The sequence below is a fragment of the Thamnophis elegans genome, chromosome Z (assembly GCF_009769535.1).
Source record: "Thamnophis elegans isolate rThaEle1 chromosome Z, rThaEle1.pri, whole genome shotgun sequence".
Taxonomy (NCBI): domain Eukaryota; kingdom Metazoa; phylum Chordata; class Lepidosauria; order Squamata; family Colubridae; genus Thamnophis; species Thamnophis elegans.
Genome location: NC_045558.1, coordinates 124,610,590 through 124,631,406, shown reverse-complemented (window position 1 = coordinate 124,631,406; position 20,817 = coordinate 124,610,590). Strand labels below are relative to the sequence as shown.

Sequence of the window (20,817 nt, the reverse complement as noted above, 5' to 3'; positions counted from 1 at the left end):
AGGAGGCAAAATATTCCATCCTTCTAAAACTACCAGAAAAAAAATCAAAAGTAAGATTATACTTACTACTTTCCCTAGGGTCACATTCGGTGGGTTGGTATTCCTGTTGGGCAGCATCATTGAAAATTTTATTCATCTATTTCACTAACAGCAATATAGGGAAACAGGATTGAGTTCAAAGATAACAAGCCTTTTCCTTTTTAGGTATTGTTGATTCTTTCTTTAATGATCCTTTGTGTTCTCAGGCTTCCATCTGGATGAAAAAAGACAACCAATCCTGTTTGAACGAGATTGTTCTTCTAGGCTTCTCAGATTTCCAGTCCATGCAAGAGCTTCTCTTTTGCCTGGTTCTAATGTTCTACTTGATGACTTTGATGGCAACAGCCTGATTTTGATCCTCACCATTCTCAATCCTATCCTCCACACCCAATGTTTCTTCCCTGGAACTTGTCCATTTTGGAAATGGCTACACCTCCACCACCACCCCAAAGATGCTAGTGGATTTGTATCAGACAATCAGACTATATCCTTTTGGGGCTGTGGGTGTCAAATGTGTCTTCATACTTTGGTCTCGCTGAATGTGTTCTTTGTGTCATGTCGTACGACCGCTATGTTGCCATTTGCAAACCCTTGCAATACCCGTATATCATGAAATACAGGAAATGTGCTAAGCTTGCTGCTCTGTCATGGGCCATTGGTGCTTTGTGAGTGTGGGACATTCTATTTCCATCTTGAGCCTTCCCTTCTGTGGATCAAATGGAATCAGCCATTTTTTCTGTGACATCAAGCATGTTCTAAAATTGGCTTCCACAGACACCTCTAAGGATAAACTGGCCATTCCCGTAATAGCTGCTTTAATAATCTTGACACCCCTTTTGCTCATCCTTTTTTCCTACATCCTCATCCTCTCCACAGTCTCAAGATGCCTGGGGCCAAAAACAGGCGCAAAATATTTTCCACTTGTTCCTCACATCTCACCGTGGTCTGCATTTTCTATGGAACCGGCATTGTTACCTACATTCATCCCAACTCAGAATATTCCATGGACAGTAGCCGATTCTTGGCCTGCTCTACACCGTGGTGACCCCAAGTTTAAATCCCATCATTTACAGCTTGAGGAATAAAGAGATGAAAGTGGCTTTCAAGAAAACTGTAGCAAGGAAATAGATCCTCTTTATGGGGTAATACAAGTAGATCCATAGCTTTGTATTTGTATTTATTAGTTTGCCAAACATGTACAAGATAGCAGCTATAATATCAACCTGGATATAACAAAAGAAATGAAGACAAAAAGATGAAGACAGTAGGACAGGGACGATATGCACGCAAGTGCGCTTATGCACACACACATCCCTTTATGAGGAATGTGATGAGGTCCACGTTAGACAGTTTAAAGTTGAAACTATGAAGGTTTGAGGATGTAACAACCGAGCCAGATAGAGCATTCCAGGCATTGACCACTCTGTTACTGAAGTCATTTTCTGCAACAAACTTTTCAGAGGTTTACTTTGTTTGTATCAATTGTTTGCCCATGTATTATTGAGGTTGAAGCTGAAGAAGTCATTGGCAGGTAAGGTGTTGTAGCAGACAATTTTGTGTACTAGCTTAGATTGAACTGCAACTCCAGATTGTCCAAGACCAAAATTTCAAGTCTGGTGGCATAAGGTATTTTATTGTGAGTAGAGAAATGGAGTACTTCTCTTGAAATATCTCTGGACCTGCTCAATTGTATTAAAGTCTGATGCCCAGTGTTGATTCCAGGCAGACGAGCTATATTCGACAATTGGTCTTGCAAAGGTTTTATATGCCCGAATTAGCAATACAATGTTCCTGGAGAAAAAGCTTTGCAAAATTAGGTTAACAACTCTTAATGCATTTTGGCAAAGCTGTTACAGTGGGCACTGGGGCTTAGATCATTTGAGATGAGTACTCCTAGGCCCTTGAAAGAATGGGGGTCGTCTACGAGGTCATTCCATCCAACTTGTATTTGGTGTTTGATATATGTCAGCGGTGTTGAATAATTTTATGTCATCAGCGAAGAGGATGCAGCTGCTTTTAATATGATCGCATAGGTCGTTGATGTAAAGCAGAAAGAGTGTAGGTCCTAGAACGTTGCCTTGGAGGACATCGCTCATAACTGGTGCTAGATTTGATAGTGCACACCCTGTTTTGGCTACTCGTTGCCTGTTTGATAGGAATGCAACTATTGATTTGTGTAGGGATCCAGAAATGCCGTAAGAACTTAGTTTTAACAGTACTTTCTCATGCACCACTGAATCAAAGGCTTTGCAGACATCTATGTAAATTGCATCTATTGCTTTTCCCTCGATATGTGGTCCAAATGCTTCTGCAATGTAGGAGTTGCAAATTACAGGGCAGTTTTTTTATGAATCCAAATCACTTGTTAGAAAGCAGGTTGTTTGTCTCTAGGTGGAGGGTGATGGATTGATTTAATTGATTCCATGACTTTACAGTTTGATGTTTTCAGCACAATGTGACTGTTGTGTGCATATTTACGGGTTGCAACACACTTCTGAGGATACCAGTGATAGATTGCATCCTTTACAACAAAATGACCTTGAAGTGTGATAAATTTATTCAACGAAATGGAGAGTCCTGAAGGCAATCTAAGTTCATAACTGTAGTAGAATTGAAATAAAATATCCCAGCTGCTGCAGAGCGTATAACCATAGAGTGTGCGCCCAGAGCGGCCACTGCCTTAAGACTTGGGTTTGAAGCCGCAGAAAAAGCCAGGCTGGGATGGTGGGGTGGCAGTGCCCTGGATCCGTAATGAGAGCATTGGGAGGTGGGTGAGTGAAAGTGGAACAGCTGCTTGTGCAACCCCCCTCTCCATCATGCAGAGCGCCATTCACTGGCATTTGGAAGGCACCAAGCCGCGGGAGCCGGGTGGTGGCGAACAGGCGCTCATGCAACTTGATGATACCCCTAGGTCAGTGAATGGCACTGTGCCCAGCTGCAAAGGGGGGTTGCCAGGTGGCTACTCATGACCGTGGTCGCCTCATGGCTGTTGTTTGCACTCCTGCGACAGTGCAACACAGCCATTCGCCCATGAGACTGTGCCCAGCTCTTTGGGAGCCCGCTCGCAAGAGGCAGCCACCCGGCAACCTCCCTCTTTAGCTGGGCACAGTACTGCTCAAACTTAGCGGTATGCCGAAGGCAGTAAGCAATGCGATCACCTTTGCCTCCCCCCAGGTTCCCACGGCTTTGCACCTTCGGGATACTGCTAGGTTGGTGAGTGGCGCTGCTGGCTGCTGGAGGTGGGGGTTGTCCAGGGGGCTTATATGTGGGGGGCTTATATTTTTGCTCACAAGAAAAATGTGGCACGGCTGTATTATGAGAACATGTCGTTTTATCGGCGAAACACGGTAATTCACTAATGGCAATATAAGGAAACAGAATCTAAAGTTATCAAGGATAACAAGCTTTGTTGTGGGTTTTTCTGTTTTTAAAAGTAAAAATGTTTAATAAAACTATTTTTTTCAGAGGGCGGAGCCAACGTCTCAATGTTACATCATGCGGACTTGACAGTCCAAGTCCGCCAATGACACTTTTGCCCTGAACAGTCTGCCAGGACCTAAACCGTCCCGAAGGGATGGTGACTGGGAAGACAAGACCTTGCTGGTGGCAGAGACACCACAAAGTCCCTGATCGACCCAAGGGAAGCACTTCTAACCAGCAGCAAATAGGCAGCCCCATGCTGACATAGTTGGAGACGGCTCCGGAAAGAGAGAAGAAGTGAAAGTGTTCCACGTGGTGAGTTTCTTTTATTTTACTTTTAGAAGATTGCTCTAAGAAACTTTTTTTTTAAGCTAAATTAGTCCTCTAGAAAGAATAAAGCGGCGATTTAATCTCTATTGGACTGCCTTAGAAAGTTTTTTGCTCTTGCTTGTAACTATGCTTTGTGGATTGAAGTGATTGCAACGTTTCTGTTTTTCCTCTTCAGGTGAATGGGATTTTTTTTCCTTCTTTGTTTCCCTTTTCTGATCTTTGTCCTTATTCTTTATACTTTAATCTCTTGGCTTAAAACTAATTTTTTTTACTTTAATAAATTTTCCTTCTACTGTTATAAAATTATATTAAAGATACTTAAGGAAAAAGTATTAAAAATAGTTGAATCTGCCACTCGAAAGCCTAAGCCTGAAGATTTTTTTTGGTTAAAACAATGTACCTTTGTTCATTCCTATTTGACTACACTGACTTTGCAACAGAAGGGTTGGAGCTTGTTTTTAAAACCTGATAAAGACTCAAGGACACAAATAGTGTACTTCTGGTGCTTCTGAAAATACTTTGGCAAGAGTAGAAAGGAAAGAAAAAGATAAGAACCCTTCTACTTTGAAAAACACAAAAGAATTTGTGCTTAAGATTTAAATAAAAATAGGTATATTATTTAAAAAAATTGACAGGCTAGAGTGGCAGCAATTATCAAATTCTTCTTGTTCTTTATATTTGTTTTTCACTGAAAAATGGAGCAATACTCAGATGAAGAAAACTTGATAATCCAAATATTTGGCTGGTATTCAAAAACATCTTAGAAAGACTTGAGAGATTTGATAAGAAAATGGACAGACTGTGGAGTATCACAGAAAAGGATGATGGGGTTGGATCCCCAGAAATTAAAGAAGAGAATGAATATACAGAAAACAAAGATAAGATGTCAGATGAACTTATTAATGGAGTAAATGTGAGTGAAGGCGGAAAGAAGGGAGCCTGGAAATTTGATAATTTGGTGCTTCATTCCAAACTACAAGATACAGGAGAAAAAGAAAGAGCGAAAAAGATGGAGCTAATAAGGCAAATCTATCCAGAAAAATTTTGACAACCAAAGTTAAGCTTACATTAATAACAACTCAAGGGCTACGAAACTACATGAGACATCTTTTAAGCTACAAAGTGCGAAGAGAAGCCTTAAACTCTGGAAAGATCCTGAAAAGAGAATCAACACAACAGTTGGCGAGAGACAAAAGACCATTTTGTTACTGGAAAGACACTGGTTAATAATGCTAGTTGATGAAAAAAAGTTAGCTAATTATTGATGATTAACAAGTAGAGATTTTAGTACTTGTAGACTGTTCTAGATTATCATTGAATCATTATTCGTTAACATATAATTTACTATGATACTAATAGTGAAATGATAACCTTAATTATGATAAATAATCGGGCCATAAATTGTAATTTGGGATCATGTGAAAATATGTACAAATCTTACAAATTTTTGTTTAGCTCTTGTTATGAAGAGTCAGAAGAGAGGAAATGTGATATAAACAAGGAAATGCTAATGTATACTTTTGGTGATTGATAAGCAGAAATCTTAACATCTTAGACTTAGATTGTCTTAGATGTTTAATGTGTATTTCTTAGCATGTAATAATTAATCTGGGATTGAGGGAAAAGACCTATAAATTATTAATAAATCATTGTTTAAAGATGGCTGTAAAGGTATAATATGTGGGGCCTGTGGAGAGAAGAGATGAGATAACAGTAAATAACTTTAGTCGACTAAAATAATAAAAAAGAAATGTTAATGAATAATATTTAATAATACATACAGGTGTGTTATGGGGAGGGGGAAAATGTTTACATATCTTACTTAACTAAATTTGTTTTAGAATATGTCATAACGGGACAATGTTATTGGAGGTTTATTGAAATTGCAAAGGAATGCCAGGGTGGTGGTGTCTTTAAACACAATGATCTTAGATAAAAACATGTTTAAATAATTGTAACTAAAGGAGAATTGTGGTACAGTGATAGTAAAATACATACATTTTCTTTTTTGATTTAAAATGTACAATTCAATTTGAATGAATGTAAGGATTGTGGAAGATAGCACCAAATGTATTTGTAACCAAACAATACGCTTTCTACAAGATGTAATGAAAGAGAATCCTTTTTTTTGTGCTTTTGGTTAATTAAACATAAAAAAAATTCAACCCCCCCCCTTTTTTTTTAAAGATAACAAGCTCTCCTTGTTAGGAATTGTTTGATTCTTGCTTTAATGATCCTCTTGTGTTCTCAGGCTTCCATCTGGATGAAAAAGGACAACCAATCCTGTTTGAACAAGATTGTCCTTCTAGGCTTCTCAGATTTCCAGTCCATGCAAGAGCTTCTCTTTTGCCTGGTTCTAATGTTCTACTTGATGACTTTGATGGGCAATAGCCTGATTTTGATCCTCATCACTCTCAATCCTATCCTCCACACCCCAATGTATTTCTCTTCTGGAACTTGTCCTTTTTGGAAATTGGCTACACCTCCACCATCACCCCAAGAATGCTAGTGAATTTGTTATTAGACAATCAGACTTTTGGGGCTGTGGGTGTCAAATGTGTTTCTTCATACTCTTTGCTCTCGCTGAATGTTGTCTTCTTTGTGTCATGTCATACGACTGCTATGTTGCCATTTGCAAACCCTTGCAATACCCGTATATCATGAAATACAGGAAATGTGCTAAGCTGCTGCTGCTCTGTCATGGGCCATTGGTGCTTTTGTGAGTTTGGGACAATCTATTTCCATCTTCATCCTTCACTTTTGTGGATCAAACGGAATCAGCCATTTTTTCTGTGACATTAAGCATGTTCTAAAATTGGCTTCCACAGACACCTATAAGGATGAACTCGCCATTGCCGTACTAACTGCCTTAATTATCTTGACACCCCTTTTGCCATCCTTTTTCCTACATCCTCGTCATTTCCACTATTTTCACAATGCTGGCCAAGGACAGACGCAAATCATTTTCCACTTGTTCCTCACATCTCACCGGATTGATGAAGTTTCCCTTCAAGGCCAATTGTTTCTAATCCAAGCATAAACTGTTGATGGTTTGTTTTAATTCATTTATTGTGATTTACCTATACAGGTAATCTTTGAGTTATGACAATTCCCTTAGCAACCATATGAAGTTACAACATCACCCTATCCAGTATTTATAACACATCCCCTAGAATTGGGAATGACTAAACAAATATGCACAAATATGTGAGGGGAACCTTTGCTTTATGGACTACAAGGAATACCAGTGGCAGATTTCACACCTTTACAGCAGAACGACCCAGAAGTTGATAAATTATTTATTTTTAAAAAGGAGAGCTCTGAAAAGTAACCTCAATTTATTATTATGGTAGAATTCAAATCAAAAGTTGATTTCCCATCTGCCCAGAAAATCTGAAAAGGGGTGATGCAAAAGGAAGGGTGTTAGATACTTGCAACAGTTATAATGGTTTCCACCAAGGTCCTCTGTTCTGGCGGGAACAGAGGTTTAATCTCATTGGTCAAAGGGTCTGACAGCTTATAAAAGGGCTGCTGTCAGACTCAACCTTCGCTGGATTGTTCTTGTTCTGTTACAATAAAGAGCTGTTGTTACCGTTAAGCCTGTGCGTGCCTATCCATTACCCAGTCTAACAAAGATGCTTTCAAGAAGTTAGTTAGTTTATTTATTATCATTGCACCTTGTACAATGAAATTAAATGCCATCTTTCTCCATTTAAAAAAAAACCCTCTGTTATCCATTTATGTATTTAGCAGTAGCAACAGCACTTAGACTTATATACCACTTTATAGTGCTTTAAAGCCCTTTCTAAGTGGTTTACAGAGTCAGCATATTGCCCCCAACAATCTGTGTCCTCATTTTATCGACCTTGGAAAGGATGGAAGGCTGAGTCAACCTTGAGCCTGGTCAAATTTGAACTGCCAAATTGCAGGCAGGCATCAGGCAGCAAAAGTAGCCTGCAGTACTGTATTCTAACCACTGCACCACTGTGGCTCATATCATATTTATATATTAGTGTGTCATTATCCTATACTGAAATACTTCTCTCCACATTTTTCTCATTCTTCGCTGACAACTCTATGGAAGCCCCAATTTAATAACTACAAATGTAGTAATTGCATCTCTGGTGACATAACCACCATTCTCAGAACATAACAATACATAACCATAAGAACCGATCCTGAGCATGGTAGCAATATGATGAGTACAAGAAATCAAGATGATCAAAAAAGTTCCCTTGCCAAATATACTACCAACCATGAGGATAACCATCTTAACCTTATAGGTGTAAGCTCAGGGGTGAAAAAGATGCTCAGATAAAAATCTACCGAAACATTTTACACATGGTTATTGATCCCAATTGCAGGAATATGTAGGCCCAATATCAGTTATTCCATTGTTGTAATCTGTTGGGCTACAAATTCTTTATTTATTTATGGAATTTATATTGCTGCCCATCCGCGCATGGTGACTCAAGGCAGATTACAGACTATAAAACTAATAAAAGAAGAGATATAATAAATTAATATAATAAAATCATCACCACCCCGCCCTGGCGACAGCACCTCACATGAGCCATTTAATAGGCTCCATCCTTGTTGTAGCCCACCAACAGAGCTAGTGGCAGAGGAGGTTGGGGAGGAACATGGGTCAGTCCTGAAGCCTAGGGAAGGCCCTGATGAGTGCTCTTCATCAGAGGCAGAGAGAGGGCCAGGGCCATCGGACAGTTATCAGCTACCTTCGGAGTTGGAGGTAAGTGGGGCAGAAGAACAGATGGAGTCTGTTCCCAATGTGCGCATGATTCAGATTCAGATTCAGATTACTTTATTTGTATGCCGCCCTTCTCCGGGAGGGACTCAGGGCGGCGAACAACTCAAAAGGGGAAAAGGGGACATAAAACACAATACACGTAATTAAAATACACAAGAATCACACAGGCATACAAGTCGAGAGGGGAGGGGAACTCTGCATGAGCAGAGCTGTTAGGAGAATGGAACAATTAAGGAATAGGGGTTGACTTGGGAGTAAAGGCATAAGTGGATGCTGAATGGCCCCTCCCATAGGGACTACATAGGAGCTAAAGGTGTTTGCAGGAAACAATTAGTTCATTTATTAGTGTGAAGATTTGCTTGTCCAAGTTTGTGCCTCATAGAGATTCCTTGCCAAGTATTTCCTTGTACAGCATTGCGCCTGGAAGATCTCAGCTTGGCAACCATCCAAGAAATGATAAGGTCTGTTATTGCAATTAACCCTTGAAAGGCCTTTTGCCAGGACTTTTCTGCATGTGAATGCTAGGAGTTCACATTAGCCAAAAAAAAGGGTTTTTTGGGGGGGACAAGGAGTCTGTTTCATGATTTTAGGACGCCTAGACTAGAACAATCCTGCTCTGAGTTCCCCAGGCCCGCTAACAGAACCAGGTCTCCAGTGCCTTTTGAAAGAGTGTTAGAGTGGGGGCCATTCTAATCTCTGTGGAGATGGTGTTCCAGAGAGAGGGCGCCACCACGGAGAAGGAATTCCCATTAGACCCAGTCAATAGGCAAGCAGTCAGAAAATCTTGGAAATTGTCAATGAAAATAGTTAGCATCTGAGGGCACAAGGTTTCTAACTCTGCTGTCAGTAATGCTTTTAACCAGGCCAAGCGTTACTCATGACATTAAGCTATGAAATGCCCAGTATAAAATCTCAAACTTCTATCATGAGGCCTTGTTAGTGAAAAGACTTTTAAGTATTAATTTCTGATCCTATAGGAGTCAAGTTAAAGTCTCCATAGCCTTTGATGTTGGAGGATGCAAAAAGCTTACGTATAATGAGATATTTGTTTCCAGAGAAAGTACATATGGTTACATTATACAGTAGTCAGTGAACGTTAGAGCATTTCTAGTGGGATTTTTTTCACAAAACGATATATCCCATCTTTCTAAAAATATCAGAAAGCAATACAAAAGTAGGATTGATATCTCATTATTTAACTAAGGTAAATGTTTGGTGGGTTGGTTTCTTCCTTACACACAACCTCTTGAAAACATATTTATTTGTAGATGATGTTCAGTGAAATAGTAAGAAAGTTTCATTTTCAACTTTTTGCTTTTATGCTTGTGTATTTTTTTTTTAAAAATGAAATATGGCTTGGAACAGATAATCTGAAATTCCTGCACAGAAAAATGTACTATCTCAATAGAGAAAAAGATTCTTTAATTAACAAGAATGATGGATCACTGATGTTAAAATGGGCATAAATCTCAGTTAATGAAATTAAGCTACTTTTAGCCTAAATCTTATTTCTGCAACTTCCAATGCCTCGCCTATCTTAGAATTTCAAATTTTCCAGACAAAATGTCAGCCAATTTCATGCATAATAAATGTGTAATAAATTGAAATTGAGGCTGTATGTTGCTTATAGTAAAATAGATTAACAGATGAGAGAAGAAAGGATAATTTGGGTCAATCTTGAATTTGGGGAAAATGGTGTTGTTGTTTTATATATTAAGAAGAAAATAAGTTGAAGATGAAATAGGGGAAAAGAATAATCGAAGTGTTAAGCTAAATGTTTTCTATGTAAAACTGAAATTGTGGATGTATGTTGTTTATAGCAAATAGGTTAATAGATAAAAGAGGAAAGGATAATTTGGTTTAAGCCTGAAAGGGAAATTGGTGATATTATTTAGATACTAAGAAAAAATAAGTTTAAGATGAAAAATGGAAAGAGAATAAATTGGTTGGAAATGGAAACAGAACTATGATGAAAAAAACTGTTAACAGTTAAATTAGTATCATGGATGTACAAATGAACTGTTTGAGATGTAAAAAATGTGTGTGAAACTTTAGATGGCAAGGATAAGAAAAAGGAACTAAAAATTAACTAGATGGTTCATAGGGTGAAAATAGATGAAAAGCGGAATAACGAAATAATAATTTGGTAAAACTTTGAAGGGACAATTAGTGATATTGTTTATGCACTAAGAAGAAAATAAGTTTAAGATGGAAAATATGGAAAGAGAATAATAGAGCTGAAATTGGAATATGATGTAAACTAGATTGTGTACGAAAGAGGATGTAAAATGGAAAAACCTGGACCACACTTCGTTCATAAATATGTTATTTGTATTAAAATAATAATAAAAACTTTATTTAAAAAGCACATTATTCCAAGAGAATTAATTTTTAAAAATGAAGGATATTGTTATAGAATACAAAATTCCTAAAAATAATAAAGAAATCATAAAATGTCTAATTATACATACACCCCTAAACTCCAGGTGGGGCCACATTTAAAATACTAGCTTTAAAAGTTCTGTACATTCAATTCTAGGAAAGAGAAATAGAATGGATGCCTAAAATGATGTAAACACACACAAATGCTCATAACACTAACCCATCGGGAATAGGGCGGCATACAAGTTGAATAAAACCTTCAAACCTTCAACCTTCAACTAAATTGAATTTGAGATATATATTTTTTTGTTTTTTCCAAGGACTTGTTCAACTTGTTATTTTTGAGGTAAACAGGTCACTCATCATGGAGAGAATCCAACTTTTATGGCAACTAATGACCGGATGACACAAAATACATTGTCTCTTGTATAACATATTTATCATTAATAATTGTTGATAATTATTTATTGTACATTTGTGTTCTCAGGCTTCAATCTGGATGACACTATGAAAAATGACAACCGGACTTGCTTGACTGAATTTGTCCTGTTGGGCTTCTCCCGATTTCCAGACTGTACGAGAACTTCTGTTTTGCCTGGTTCTAATATTCTACTGTCATGGCTTTTGTGGGCAACAGTGTGATTTTGATCATAACAATAGCCAGTCCCACCCTTCACACCCCAATGTACTTCTTCCTCTGGAACTTGTCCTTTTTGGAATTGGCTACACCTCAACTATCAGCCCAAAGATGCTGGTGAATTTGCTAGCTGATAACCAGACTATCTCCTTTGGGGGCTGTGGAATTCAACTATGCTTCTTCCTTCTCTTTGGTACCACTGAGTGTTGTCTTCTTTGTGTCATGGCATATGATCGCTTACGTTGCCATTTGCAAACCCTTGCAATACCCATATATCATGAACCTCAAGGAATGTGCTAACCTTGCTGCTGCCTCGTGGGCCATTGGGATATTGGTGGGTGTAGGGCAGTCTATATCAATTTTCACCCTTCCCTTCTGTAGGTTGAATAGAATCAGCCATTTTCTCTGTGATCTTATGCTGTTCTGAAGCTGGCTTCTGCCAATACCTACAAAAACGAGGTGGCCATTGCCATACTAACTGTGGTATTTGTCCTGATGCCCCTTTTGCTCATCCTCTTTTCCTTACATCCTCATCATCTCCACTATTTTCATGATGCCAGGGGCCAAGAGCAGGCAGAAAGCATTTCCCACCTGTTCCTCTCACCTTATTGTTGTCTTCCTTTACTATGGCACCATCACTGCTGCCTACATTCATCCCAACTCAGTGTATTCCATGGACAGCAGAGATTCTTTGCCCTGCTCTACACAGTAGTGACCCCAACCTTGAACCCCATCATTTACAGCTTGAGGAACAAAGAGATAAAAACTGCTTTCAAGATATCTCTAGGAAGGGATTGGGTCTTCTTAGGTAATAACCAATTGCATGAGTTGTTTCATCTCTTCAACCACCCGCTCATATGTAGGGATAGAATAAACTCTAGAAAATGTCAATGACTGACATTACCCTTAACTCTGAAAAGACTTATATCTGAAGATAGATTTGTTTGAATAAGGGAAGAGCCCTCCCCCAAAGAAACTTATTTTATTTTAATTTTAATTTATTTTTCTGATAGAATACAAGTACAAGTTCTCTGTCCACTTTCTTAGTAGGAAGGCTGATGGACAATTCAAGCTATGTAGAGTCAGTGTAAAACTATAACGATGCAGTGGCTCAGTGGCTAAGATGCTCAGCTTGTTGATCAGAAGGTCAACAGTTCAACAGTTCGAATCCCTAGCGCCACGTAACAGAGTGAGCTCCCATTACTTGTCCCAGCTTCTGCAACCTAGCAGTTCGAAAGCATATAAAAATCCAAGTAAGGACACTTTGGTGGGAAGATAATAGCGCTCCATGTGTCTTCAACATTTAGTCATGCTGACCATTTGGACAGCACTGGTTCTTCAGCTTAGAAACAGAGATGAGTACCACCCCCTAGAGCCGGAAATGACTATTACACATGTGCGGGGGAACCTTTACCTTTAAGACTATAAGATTAAGGTCAGATGCAAGGCAGATGAGACCATATAGGTCCGTTACAATGATAATCTGCGGGTGTCAGTCACTCTTCCCGCTCTCAGTTAGTTGGGGTGAACAGGTAGCAGAAAGTTGCTGAGGCTCTATCATGGGACAGCTATACATAGGATTTACATTTCTGGTCACTAACCACTAGTATGCTCATCTGGCTTGTTTTTCTAGTATCCATAATAACAGAATTATAACAGAATAACAGAGATAGAAGGGATTTTGGAAGTCTTCTAGTCCAACCCTCTGCTCAGGCAGGAAACCCTATAACCATTTCAGATAAATATTGGTAGTTGTCCAATTTCTTTTAAAGCCTCCTGTGATAGAGTACCCACAACTTCTGGAGGAAAATCATTCTATTGATTAATTGTTCTAACTGTCGGGAAATTTCTCCTCAGTTTTAAGTGGTTGTCTCCTTCGTTAGTTTCCATTCATTGCTTCTTGTCAGAGTTCCCTTACCTCACCAAAGCATTCCTAGGAGTTCAAGTATTATTATCCATGTTACATTTTTGCAGGACTCAAAGAAATTAACCATTTTATTTACAAGCAACCTCTCCTTGGAGAGACTCAGCCTCACTGAGATGTACTATATATGGGGTTGGACTAGAAGACCTCTGAGGTCCCTTCCGTTATTCTATTTATATCCTTCTCCTCTGCTGGAATATGATCTTGGCATTCTGGATGTTTATCATTGTAGCATTCCTGAACTTCTACTGGCCATCTTGAGACCTTCCTAAACAGGAATATAGAAAGACTCTTGGCTGGTACATTCTATTTTATTGTGATGAACTTGAATTATGAGACCATCAAAGGCCTAATAAGTGTTATGTGTGAGATATTCCCAGATCATCATTCTGCAGAATTCCAGAAAGCAGCATTTTCTACATGTACTAATAACACACTGTAGGATATGTTTTTAATCCCATCATATAGACCTCATTAAGAAGAAAGCCAGAGGGATCTTCAAAGTATCTCGCATTTTAGAAGGAATTTCAGAGGATTAAAAAGCAACTTGTCGTGTAGTCTTAATGTCATAGATGTCCTTGAAAGTAACCCTTATCAATACAACTCAGAGCCTTCAGATGAGCCTTATACCTTAAAAATATTTGCCATTTGATGGTATCTCAAATAGCATATTTTTCATCTATCTTTTCCCCTCAAGTGTGCTTGGGCCTTATTTTTATGGTTCTGTCATTGCTATAAAATGAGGACTATTATGTGACTGGCCACCAGTAATATAATTTTATATTGGACTTCTGGGATCAAGGACCAAAGACACTGCATATCATGGTTGAGAAATTTGACCTAAATTTTGCTCTTTTGTTATCTTCTAACTTTACTTTTATTCTTCTCTGAGAAAACTGTTTTGTTGTCTTTATTGTAAATACAATGCAAAATGAATTAAGAAATAACCAAGTAAATAACCAACATAAAGTAATAACCAAAAGCCAACATGGGTTTGTCAAAAACAGATCAGGACAGACTAATCTTATTGCATTTTTGACAAAGAGACAAAATTACTGGACCAGAGGAATGCTGTTGATATAATTTACTTGGAACTTCAGTAAGCATTTGATAAAATAGACCATAACCTACTACATAAAATAGAAGAATGTGGGTTAGACAGCATCACCACCAGATGGATCTGCAACTGGCTTGACCAACTACAATCAATGTATAGTCCTCAATGGAACTGCATCTACATGGAGGGAAGTAAACAGTGGGGTACCCCAAGACTGTTTTAGGCCCAGTACTCTTCAACATCTTCATCAGTGACTTGGACAAGGGGATACATGGGGGATACATGGGGAACTCATCAAATTTGCAGGTGACATTCTAGATGAGACTCTAGAAAGTGTGCAGAGAAGAGCAACAAAGATAATTAGGGGACTGGAAGCTAAGAACGGTTGCAGGAACTGGATATGTCTAGTTTAATGAAAATAAGGACAAGGGGTGACATGATAGCAGTGTTCCAATATCTCAGGGACTGACACAAAGAAGAGAGAGTCAAGCTATTCTCCAAAGCACCTGAGGGCGGACAAGAAACAATGGATGGAAACTAATCAAGAAGAGAAGCAACTAGAACTAAGGAGAAATTTCCTGACATAATAAATTAATCAATGGAACAACTTGCCTCCAGAAGTTGTGAATGCTCCAACACTGGACGTTTTTGAGAAGATATTGGATAACCATTTGTCTGGTGTAGGGTTTCCTGTATAAGCAGGGGATATTCTTCATCTTTTCAAATGAAAAGCTGTAGAATCTTTTAGGAAACTTAATAAAAGGGAATGGTATATCTAAAAATTGTCCCATATTGAAAACTCCATAGGGAAAAATGCTGGATGAAGAGTTATAATTTAGCTTGCCTCAACCACATGCCCAGAATTCTGATGGATGGCAGTTTCAGATTGAAGTGTACCTCAACTTACTCTGAATCATTATAAATTTGAGAGAACTTTATCACTGGTTATACTAAATCATCAAAATGGATCTTGGGTCAATGTCAGAGACAGGAAACGAACAGTCTCAAATAAGGACTGGATTTATTCACTTCAAGAACTCAAGAAATCTATCTAATAAATTGAATCTAGGAAATATTTCTGTGCCAGTTACTACCTCCATGCAAATGAAAACCAACCAGTATACTGACCAATGAATTTGGTATTTTTATTTTCCATTATTAAAGCAGCATCAAGAATAAAGCAAATATATTTATATAATATTGATGTTTCATTGTACAGAATTGAAATATTTCCCCCTCAGCAGTTGATGAAATCTTTCCTCTCTTGTTAGAGTTCAAAGCCAGGCATATATCTCATTCTTCACTCATTAAATACATGTTTTACAAATGTAGAGATGAGAAAATTACAACTCTGGTGTCACAACTTTGAGAATGTTGCTAGCTGGAGGATATTGGATCTCCCCCTCATAGGAGCATTCTGTCTCCACCCTTAATTACAGAAATCTGGATCATCCCCAAATATCTGGCGAGGGTTATACATCTAACTTTGCCCATCTTACCTTCTCAACAGCTTTTGATACTATCAATTATGGAATTTTTCTCAACCAACTCAGAGGATCAAGGGTGGACAGCACAATGTTGTGTTGGTTCATTTCCTTTCTTCAGGGTCAATTCTAGTTGCTGGTGATTGGGGAAGAGGGATCCCATGTGTTGTGCCGGATTTGAGATATGACTTGGTGTGCAGGTACACTGAATCATCAGGGCCCAGGTCAACACATCCTTGGTCCCTACTATATGGAGTGCCACAAGGTACATGCTTTCTTCATTCCTATGACAGAATGGGACAAACCTGCCATGGCCAACTCACCACAGCCAACTCACCATAGGCCAACTCGCTGCAGGAAAATTTAACAATTGCATTTAATTATTTAAAATAAATAAAAGATTAATTTAATTTTTGCCATGCACATTTCATTCTGTCCCTCCTTTTCTTTGATATTAATGTAGCTCTTATACTGCAATGAGTTGTCCTCTAGAGATTTGGCTGTGCACGTTGTACCACAGTGAGTTGGCCATGGTAAGTTGGCCGTGATGGTGATTCATAGACCCTTCCTATGAGCCATTGAATGACCTCATCTGTTGTCACACTCATCCATCACCATGGGTTGAGGCACCATCAGTTTCATTAAGTAAAGCACATTTCTACTTAATTCCAATCAAGGATTAATAAAGTGTTGAGAAATAACTGGAAGAGTTAGGGTAATGTGACTTGCCATATAGTTTATAAGGCTGCCAATTTCTATTTCTCCTTGTTGCAAAATTCTGGACATGCCTTCATATAAGATAAACTAAACAAATTACCTTTTCTAACCATCTCATTAAATTAGTCTGCCTGTTAATGGAATTGGCGAACTATTAGCTGCTCAAGGGCCCTTTTCACTTCTTTGTTTCTAAGGCTATAAATCAAGGGTTTAGGCATGGGAGTAATCATCCCATAGAGCATGCTCACTAGCCTGTCCTGGTCTGGATGGTAACACTGGAGGAAGGTCTTATGTACGTAAAGATGGTGGTTCCATAGAAAAGACAACCACTATTAAGTGGGACGCACAGGTAGAAAAGGCCTTACGTTTTCCCTCGGCAGAACGGATCCTCAGAATTGTGGCAATGATATGAGTGTAGGAAATCAAGGTGATTAGAAATGCCCCCCACGCCAAAGATGCCACCAACGATGAGGACAACCATCTCAGCCACATAGGTGGAAGCACACGCTAAAGCCAACACGGGTGGATGTCACAATAATATTGGTTGATTCTATTGGAGTTGCGTAGGTAGAATGAACGTCAAGGTTGCATGCAACAATGAATTGAGGAAGCCAGTGACCCACGTCCCTGAAAACCATCTGAAGGCAAAGTTTCTTGTTCATGATGACCGTGTATCGCAAAGGGTTGCATATAGCTACGTAGCGGTCGTAGGCCATGACGGCCAACAAGAAGACTTCGGTCCCTGCCAGGGCCACCAGGAAGTAGAGCTGTAGCACACAGCCAGTAAAGGAGATGGAACTGCACTCAGTCAAGAGGTTCTCCAGCATCTTGGGCACTGTAGCTGTGGGGCAGAAGATGTCCAGCAAGGAAAGATTACTCAGGAAGAAGTACATGGGGTTGTGCAACTGAGAATTGGTTCCTATGGCAAGGAGGATGGTGCCATTGCCCAGTAGTGTGACCAGATAGATAAGCAAAATGATGACAAATAAGGAAAAAGCGACAGCTGGCAAGTCTGAAAGTCCCATTAAATAAATTCGGTCACTTGAGTCCTGTTGTCTGGTCCTTGGCTCAAAGGGGAGCATTCTCCCTGTAAGAGATTTAAAGAGGGGGGGAAATATATGTAGCAATAGCAATAGCAATAGCAATAGCAATAGCAGTAGACTTATATATACCGCTTCATAGGCCTTTCAGGCCTCTCTAAGCGGTTTACAGAGAGTCAGCATATTGCCCCAACAATCTGGGTCCTCATTTTACCCCACCTCGGAAGGATGGAAGGCTGAGTCAACCCTGAGCCGGTGAGATTTGAACCGCTGACCTGCTGATCTAGAAGTAGCCTGCAGTGCTGCATTTAACCACTGCGCCAGCCTTGGCTCCTATGTGTATGCTCCTATATGTATAAAACATGAAAAAATAAGAGACATAGACAATAGAAAGCCATGATGTATTTCTGTTCCAAGAATGGAATACTCCCTTTTATTTTATTTTGCCGAAAATGGGCTATGTTCCCAATTTCTATAGTTGACAATAGATATTTGAAAGCGGAAAGTAGAATAGATGCAAAAATGTAATAATTTGAAGCATTAAACTCTCTTTTCCAGGGACAGAGTTATTAGCTCATATGAGTACAACAGTCCTTGTTTGGGACCACGATCCTTCTTTCAGGAACAAAATCCATCTTGACCTTCAGGTTTCCATATCAAATGTCCTAAATCTATTTGCAATAAGAGACCAAACACTATAGAAATTTCATTTTAAAATTAAATTGGAATAACTCCACTTCGTGAGAAATGGACACAGAATTCATTAATCCTTTCTGTGTTTAAAAAAAAATAACAACCTCATTAATTCTTTCCTGTGCTTAAAAAAAATAACAACCTTTCATTTTGGCATGTTTAATCTGATGGAATTAAGGGAATTCTTTGTTAAATAGATAAAGCCCTGCATTAAAAGCATCAAATATCCCTGGAGCCTTATACAACCTAATAATTCAGACGGCAACCACATCTTGATCTATTAAATCCCATCCCAATACGTTCTGATAGGTGTTTTCATTTGTTGCAAAATCATTCAAATTTTCATTTGGGAGCAGTACTTTTTTTTAAGTTTTTTTGCTTGCTTTATTTGAGAGGAATCTTAATTTCCATATGTAGCCTGAAGCTAGCAGTTTTTATAATATATTATTATATTAATCATCTATTAGTTTGCAAGTGTTAACAACTAAATCATAGGTCTTATCCATTTCTGATAAATCTATTTGTTTATTTCTTTTTCCCCTCCAAAGAGTTGGGGGAACCTGTAGCCTATGATCCATTATGAATTATTTATTTTGGTTCTGAACAAGTTATCAAGTTGGTTCCATAATGGCATCTTATTCACGAACTCACCTGTTTGTGGGTACACACACACACACACACACACACACACCATGCATTTCCTTAAACTGGTCTTTCTGAATCAGAAAATCCCAAAGCTATCTCAAAAGAGGGAATTTTTCAAAGCTTTCAAACCATCAGGTTTTTTTGTGTATGTATGTGTGTGTGTCCTATGTGTTTATACATCATATGTGGAAGGTGCAAATATATAACAAATGGGAATGAGTAATTCAGCTATATTAAAAGATATAACGTCTGAGAAGGTAGAAGGACTTCGGAACCACAAGGTGGCCATCTAGTTGGTGAACTCACGAAGAGGATTTGGCAAACACATGGAGAAAAAGCTCTCACAGCTACTAAACATGAGTGTCCTCTGTTACATTTTGCAGTTGTTGGGGGGAAGATGAGAATAGGGCTATAGTGCTCTTGTCATGCTTGAGGAGCTTCTCAAAGGCTTCCAGTTAATCACTGCAAAAACTAAAGATTGTTTCAACTCCAAGTTTCAACTTCAGTGCTGTTCTTCTTGTATTTTGGATTCTGGTGGAGATGTCTGGGTCTCCGGGATTATTTTTTAGATCCTTCCTTGAACTTCTTCTGTTCCAGGTATTCCTGCTGGTTTGGTTGGTCGTAGCTGGGCTAAATCCTAACTGCCCCATTTCCTTTCTTCCTCCTTCTCCTTCAGTCCTGGCCCTCACAATGCTTCCATAAAGTTAATCTCTCCCAGTACTCACTGTCGACCGCTGCTGTTTTTTCCATCTTCTTAACCCCAAAAGCCTAAGAATTTTTTCCATGTGCTCTGAAAACACGCAAGAGGAAAACCCTTCCTTTTTGTCACCAGCCAAATGGAAGTCCTGCAATACAGTGGGAATTACTGGGGTTGAGGAATTGGAAGCTGTCTTTTCTAGCACAAATATCAACCAAAGAACTATTTCTCAGAGCAGCGAGGGAAGGTCCCAAGGTCAGGATGATACTCTCTGCTGTGCTGTTATTCCTCCCATGGCAAATCACTGCAACAGAGGAGAAAGCAAAGCTAATGAGACATAGTTGAATGCATACGTAGCTGGCTCTTGCCATGCACTAAACCAGCGCTGCCCAAACTTTATCCTTCATTACCCCAAACCACTTAGCAAAAAGTCTTATCGAACTTTGAGGCCCAGTGGGAAAGTTGTTTCCTTCTGTACCGTCGTAATTTTGAACAGTTGCTAACGAACGATTGTAACTTGAGGACTTCCTGCATTATAAAAAACTGTAATCATCGAATGATTTTTTTTTAAACGTCATCTTAGCAAATTGCAATTGATAATTTCATCGGTTTTGATCTTAATAGGAATATTATGGGAGATATTTGAATATATTTTAGCACAGAGGGGCAATTTAAATTTAATTTGATTTTTTTTAAATTGAAAATTTTAAATTGAAATTAAAGTCAATTTAAGTTTTCTTCTTGTGATGGGTAACTGATTCCAGTGTCTTTATCCAAAGAATGATACACATTTATCCAATTTGGATAATTGTCCCACATTTTTACGTCATGTTAACAAATTGAAATTGATAATTTCATCAATTTTTATTTTAATAGGAATATTTTGTGAGATCTTTGAATATATTTTAGCAAAGGGGGCAATTTAAATTTTATTTTGATTTTTTTATTTAAATTTTAAATGGAAATTAAAGTCAATTTAAGTTT

The 20,817-nt window shown here is 38.6% G+C and overlaps 3 protein-coding genes and 1 pseudogene across 3 annotated transcripts; 3 read left to right on the top strand and 1 right to left on the bottom strand.

Annotated features, from left to right (window-relative positions):
• Positions 1-257: 257 nt before the first annotated feature.
• Positions 258-1,167, top strand: LOC116520348 (annotated as a pseudogene).
• Positions 1,168-6,052: 4,885 nt separating this feature from the next.
• Positions 6,053-6,818, top strand: LOC116521625 (olfactory receptor 10AG1-like). The gene is given in 5 exon segments (XM_032236285.1): positions 6,053-6,233; positions 6,236-6,319; positions 6,322-6,476; positions 6,479-6,685; positions 6,687-6,818. Coding segments are annotated over 5 exon segments (759 nt in total).
• A 4,738-nt stretch (positions 6,819-11,556) lies between these two features.
• On the top strand, positions 11,557-12,470 carry LOC116521624 (olfactory receptor 10A4-like). Its single transcript, XM_032236284.1, is given in 6 exon segments — positions 11,557-11,656; positions 11,659-11,816; positions 11,818-11,989; positions 11,992-12,098; positions 12,100-12,247; positions 12,250-12,470. Coding segments are annotated over 6 exon segments (906 nt in total).
• A 4,422-nt stretch (positions 12,471-16,892) lies between these two features.
• On the bottom strand, positions 16,893-19,921 carry LOC116521623 (olfactory receptor 5V1-like). The gene is given in 9 exon segments (XM_032236283.1): positions 16,893-17,030; positions 17,033-17,085; positions 17,088-17,202; positions 17,204-17,286; positions 17,289-17,313; positions 17,315-17,389; positions 17,391-17,788; positions 17,791-17,845; positions 19,862-19,921. Coding segments are annotated over 9 exon segments (1,002 nt in total).
• Between the last annotated feature and the right edge of the window lie 896 nt (positions 19,922-20,817).